Source organism: Nerophis ophidion, linkage group LG07 (genome assembly GCF_033978795.1).
Source record: "Nerophis ophidion isolate RoL-2023_Sa linkage group LG07, RoL_Noph_v1.0, whole genome shotgun sequence".
Classification (NCBI taxonomy): Eukaryota; Metazoa; Chordata; class Actinopteri; order Syngnathiformes; family Syngnathidae; genus Nerophis; species Nerophis ophidion.
The window spans coordinates 16,328,062-16,334,061 of record NC_084617.1 but is presented as its reverse complement, the minus strand read 5'-3'; the positions used below and the strand labels follow the sequence as shown (position 1 = coordinate 16,334,061).

The window sequence follows — 6,000 nt, the reverse complement described above, 5'->3', positions numbered from 1 at the left end:
ACAGCAGTTGACAACGAAGAAGAAGAAGAAGAAGAGAACGGCAGTAGCAGAGTGGATATGTCCGACCCGGCGGCTCAGGCCCAGCAACCCCGGCTTCACCAAGCCCAGTCCGCTGGGTCGGCTCCGTCCAATGTCGCCGGCTCCGGTTCGGGGAGCAGCGACCCGGCCAGACCGGGACTAAGCCAACAGCAGCGAGCCAGCCAGAAGAAGGCGCAAGTTCGAGCCTTTCCGCGGGCGAAAAAGCTGGAGAAACTTGGCGTTTTCTCCGCTTGCAAGGTAGCTAGCTAGCCCAGCTAGGCTAAGTTCAAAACAATACAGTCCCCTCTTTTTTATTTTTTGTGCTTTTTTATCAACGAAATGTGAAACTAAGGAGTAATAACAATAGAATATGACGCCGACAAACAAACTACAATTATTGTCTTGAACTCCCATCAATACAAGTGAAAAATCCGGGCGTCGTTTTCGACGCTGACCTTAGTTTTATACCACATGTAAACCATATAACAAAAATAGGTTTTTATCATCTTAAAAGCCTACTGAAATTAGATTTTCTTATTTAAACAGGGATAACACGTCCATTCTATGTGTCATACTTGATCATTTCGCGATATTACCATATTTTTGCTGAAAGGATTTAGTAGAGAACATCGACCATAAAGTTCGCAACTTTTGTTTACTAATAAAAAAGCCTTGCCTGTACCGGAAGTAGCAGACAATGTGCGCGTGACGTCAAGGATTGTAGGGCTCCTCACATTGTTTATAATGTGAGCCTCCAGCAGCAAGAGCTATTCGGACCGAGAAAGCGATAATTTGCCCATTAATTTGAGCGAGGATGAAAGATTTGTAGATGAGGAAAGTTAGAGTGAAGCACTAAAAAAAAAAAAAAAAAAAAAAAAAAAGCAACGGCTCCAGGCGACGGCAGTGTGAGCGATCCAGATATTAGACACATTTACTAGGATAATTCTGGAAAATCCCTTATCTGCTTACTGTGTTAATAGTGTTTTAGTGAGATTATAAAGTCATACCTGAAAGTTGGAGGGCTGCGGTGAACGGCAGTGTCTCTGAGAGAAGCCAATGGAGGAGCCAAGATCACAGCTGCCTTTTTGACGGCTGCAGTAGGAGGTCGCACAATCCACTCAAGTCTCCGGTAGGAGCCGACTTAATATCACAGTTTGACGTAGAGAAACATGTTCGCTTGACCACTCTGTGTTAAAGCTTCACAACAAACAAAGAAACACCGGCTGTGTTTCGGTGCTAAAGGCAGCTGCAATCCACCGCTTTCCACCAACAGCATTCTTCTTTATTGTCTCCATTATTAATTGAACAAATTGCAAAAGATTCAACAACACAGATGTCCAAAATACTGTGTAATTATGCGATGAAAAGAGACGACTTTTAGCCGTGAGTGGTGCTGGGCTGAAATGTCCGCTCCAACCAATAACGTCACAAGCACACGTCAACATAAGCGTCATCATTCCGCGACGTTTTCAACAGGACACTTCGCGGGAAATTTTAAATTGCAATTTAGTAAACTAAAAAGGCCGTATTGGCATGTGTTGCAATGTTAATATTTCATCATTGATATATAAACTATCAGACTGCGTGGTCGGTAGTAGTGGGTTTCAGTAGGCCTTTAACTCCATCAATACAAGTGAAAAATCTGGGCGTCGTTTTTGACGCTGACCTTAGTTTTATACCACATGTAAAATATATAACGAAAATAGGTTTTTATCATCTTAAGAATATAGTACACGTGACACATTTCCAGTTTTGGAGCCTATTTCAGCTACAATTGGGCGGTCGGCAGGGTACTTCCTGGACATTTCGCCACCTCATCGCAGGGCCAACACAGATAGACAGACAACATTCACACTCACATCCACACACTAGGGCCAATTTACTGTTGCCAATCAACCTATCCCCAGGTGCATGTTTTTAGCGGTGGGAGGAAGCCGGAGTAACCGGAGGGAACCCACGCAGTCACGGGGACAACAAGCAAACTCCACACAGAAAGATCGCGAGCCCAGGATTGAACCCAGGACTACTTACAGTTGCTCCAAATTTCACCAGCACGTGTCCTGACGAAGACCAGAAATCGGGCTCACATTACACCAGTTTTAAAATCTGTGCATCGGCTCCCCGTGCGTTTCTGGATCAATTTTAAGGTTCTTCTCATGGTTTATAAATATTTTTATGACATCTTTCAGATTTTCTTTTACCCTACAAACCTTCCCGGGCCCTGATGTCCTCCAGCACTCATCTCCTAATTATTCCCACAGTCAGGACACAAAGTCACGGGATGGCATCTTTCTACTATTATTGCCCCTTTATGGAACAGCTTGCCGGAGGACCTAAGGGCTGCGGAGAATGTTCATGTCTTTAAGAACAGGCTTTTTGATTTGGCTTTTACCTGATATCAATTACTTTATTGAAATAATATGTATTTTACTTTTTATCCCATTAGTTATGCAATATTTTATTTAATCATATTTATTTATTTTCTGTATATAAACATATTTATATATATATGTATATATATATATTTTTTTTTTTTCTTCTATTAATCTTCATATGTCTTACTTGTATTTTATTCTTTATCTTTACACATGGTTCTTACTATTTTATAAGTTTTATTATTTTTATTTTCCAACGTGCCTCAGATGAGCCACCTGCCTTAGGGGTTATCGGCTGTGCTTGTGGGGGCGCTTTTGTCTCAGCGTCCTGGTGGCCATGGTCTGATGACCCCCTGGTGCAGATGGCTCCTGTAATAGTGTTTACCCACATGTCTCCTCTGTACTCAGCCATGCAATCATTGGTTCATATTGTTGCATATGTGTGTATGTTGTGTGCAATGACTGTAAAAACTAGCCAATTGCCTGGATGTTATAATTGATTTAATGCAACATGTGTTCATTTTCAGGCCAGTGATGCATGCAAGTGCAATGGCTGGAAGAACCCCAACCCGCCCACGGCCCCACGGATGGACCTGCAGCAGCAAGCCGCCAGCCTGAGCGAGCAGTGCCGCAGCTGTGGACATTCCCTAGGTACTGAAATGTCACCGCTGACGTTTAATACATCCTTTTCTGGCGTGGTGAATAAATACATGTGAAAGATTATGATCAAACTATAGAAAAGAGAAGAGCACATGCTTTAAATGCTAATTTGGCACATAATCAGATAAACGTTATACTATACCAGCTAACCTGATATCTGTTTGAAGTTGGGCTTCCGACCTTGTCAAAATCTCCTCAAATGTGTCCCAACTTTGTGTATGTTTGTAGTGCGAAATGTTTTTGTCTATTATAGTTTTTTATGTTATGAACTTTTTATTATTCATAATCAGACCCGTAAACTTGTCCCAAATGTTTGTGCCACGTTTACATTGTTTGTTATTAACCTTTTATGGTTTCCATGTTTTGATATGTTATCATTCGTAATCAGCTCCTTAACCATCTCAACAGCTGCCCAAACGTGACACAATTGTTTGTGCTGCAAAATCAATCAATCAATCAATCAATGTTTACTTATATAGCCCTAAATCACTAGTGTCTCAAAGGGCTGCACAAACCACCACGACATCCTCGGTAGGCCCACATAAGGGCAAGGAAAACTCACACCCAGTGGGACATCGGTGACAATAATGACCCAGTGGGACGTCGGTGACAATGATGACTATGAGAACCTCAGAGAGGAGGAAAGCAATGGATGTCGAGCGGGTCTAACATGATACTGTGAGAGTTCAATCCACAATGGATCCAACACAGTCGCGAGAGTCCAGTCCAAAGCGGATCCAACACAGCAGCGAGAGTCCTGTTCACAGCGGAGCCAGCAGGAAACCATCACAAGCGGAGGCGGATCAGCAGCGCAGAGATGTCCCCAGCCGATACACAGGCAAGCAGTACATGGCCACCGGATCGGACCGGACCCCCTCCACAAGGGAGAGTGGGACATAGAAGAAAAAGAAAAGAAACGGCAGATCAACTGGTCTAAAAAGGGAGTCTATTTAAAGGCTAGAGTATACAAATGAGTTTTAAGGTGAGACTTAAATGCTTCTACTGAGGTGGCATCTCGAACTGTTACCGGGAGGGCATTCCAGAGTACTGGAGCCCGAACGGAAAACGCTCTATAGCTCGCAGACTTTTTTTGGGCTTTGGGAATCACTAATAAGCCGGAGTCCTTTGAACGCAGATTTCTTGCCGGGACATATGGTACAATACAATCGGCAAGATAGGATGGAGCTAGACCGTGTAGTATTTTATACGTAAGTAGTAAAACCTTAAAGTCACATCTTATGTGCACAGGAAGCCAGTGCAGGTGAGCCAGTACAGGCGTAATGTGATCAAACTTTCTTGTTCTTGTCAAAAGTCTAGCAGCCGCATTTTGTACCAACTGTAATCTTTTAATGCTAGACATGGGGAGACCCGAAAATAATACGTTACAGTAGTCGAGACGAGACGTAACAAACGCATGGATAATGATCTCAGCGGCTTTAGTGGACAGAATGGAGCGAATTTTAGCGATATTACGGAGATGAAAGAAGGCCGTTTTAGTAACGCTTTTAATGTGTGCCTCAAAGGAGAGAGTTGGGTCGAAGATAATACCCAGATTCTTTACCGTGTCGCCTTGTTTAATTATTTGGTTGTCAAATGTTAGAGTTGTATTATTAAATAAAGTTCGGTGTCTAGCAGGACCGATAATCAGCATTTCCGTTTTTTGGGCGTTGAGTTGCAAAAAGTTAGCGGACATCCATTGTTTAATTTCATTAAGACACGCCTCCAGTTGACTACAATCCGGCGTGTTGGTCAGCTTTAGGGGCATGTAGAGTTGGGTGTCATCAGCATAACAGTGAAAGCTAATACCATATTTGCGTATGATGTCACCTAGTGGCAGCATGTAGATGCTGAAGAGTGCAGGGCCAAGGACCGAACCCTGGGGAACTCCACACGTTACCTTAACGTAGTCCGAGGTCACATTGTTATGGGAGACACACTGCATCCTATCAGTAAGATAAGAGTTAAACCAAGACAGGGCTAAGTCTGACATACCAATTCGTGTTTTGATACGTTCTAATAAAATATTATGATCGACGGTATCGAAAGCAGCGCTAAGATCAAGGAGCAGCAACATAGATGACGCATCAGAATCCATCGTTAGCAATAGATCATTAGTCATTTTTGCGAGGGCTGTCTCCGTGGAGTGATTTGCCCTGAAACCGGATTGAAAGGTTTCACATAGATTGTTGGACGCTAAGTGTTCATTTAACTGCTCCACAACAATTTTTTCAAGGATTTTTGAAATAAAGGGAAGGTGAGACACCGGTCGGTAGTTTACCATGAGGTCAGGATCGAGGTTAGGTCTTTTAAGAAGAGGATGAATAACCGCTTTTTTGAATGCTAGGGGAACAGTGCCCGAGGAAAGTGATAAGTTTATAATATTTAGCACTGATGGACCTAATAATACAAAGAGCTCCTTGATCAGTTTCCCAGGAAGAGGGTCAAGTAAACATGTTGTCTGTTTTATTCCATTTACACGTTGTAACAATTCCTCTAATGTTATTTCCTCAAAACGAGAGAAACTATTTTGGAGGGCAGTATCCGCCGTATATACAATCGTATCAGTGTTAATAGAACCCCGTTGTAGCTGGGACGCATTGTCTTTAATCTCCTTTCTAATGACTTCAATTTTCTTACTAAAGAATTGCATAAAGTCATCAGCTGAGTGGGTTGAGCTACTGGAAGGAGTCCCTTGTTGGGTTAGCGATGCTACCGTACTAAACAAAAATTTAGGATCGTTTTTATTACGGTGGATGAGATTTGAGTAATATTTAGCTTTAGCTAAGGTAAGCATGCGTTTATAAGTTATTAAACCATCACTCCATGCTTGATGGTGCACCTCAAGTTTAGTCGTGCGCCATTTGCGTTCCAGCTTTCTACATAATTATTTCTGAGCTCTAGTTTCTTCTGTAAACCATGGGGTGCGCTTTTTTGGAGCCTTTTTTAA

General features: G+C 42.5%; 1 protein-coding gene across 1 annotated transcript in view; it reads left to right on the top strand.

The window, feature by feature from the left end:
• kat2a (K(lysine) acetyltransferase 2A) overlaps positions 1-6,000 on the top strand; it is a 28,293-nt gene continuing 22,293 nt past the window's right edge. The window contains exons 1-2 of the mRNA XM_061905447.1: positions 1-276; positions 2,921-3,044. Of these exons, the coding sequence (XP_061761431.1) occupies positions 58-276; positions 2,921-3,044 (343 nt within the window). The 5' untranslated portion in view covers positions 1-57. The remainder of the gene's footprint in view (positions 277-2,920; positions 3,045-6,000) is intronic.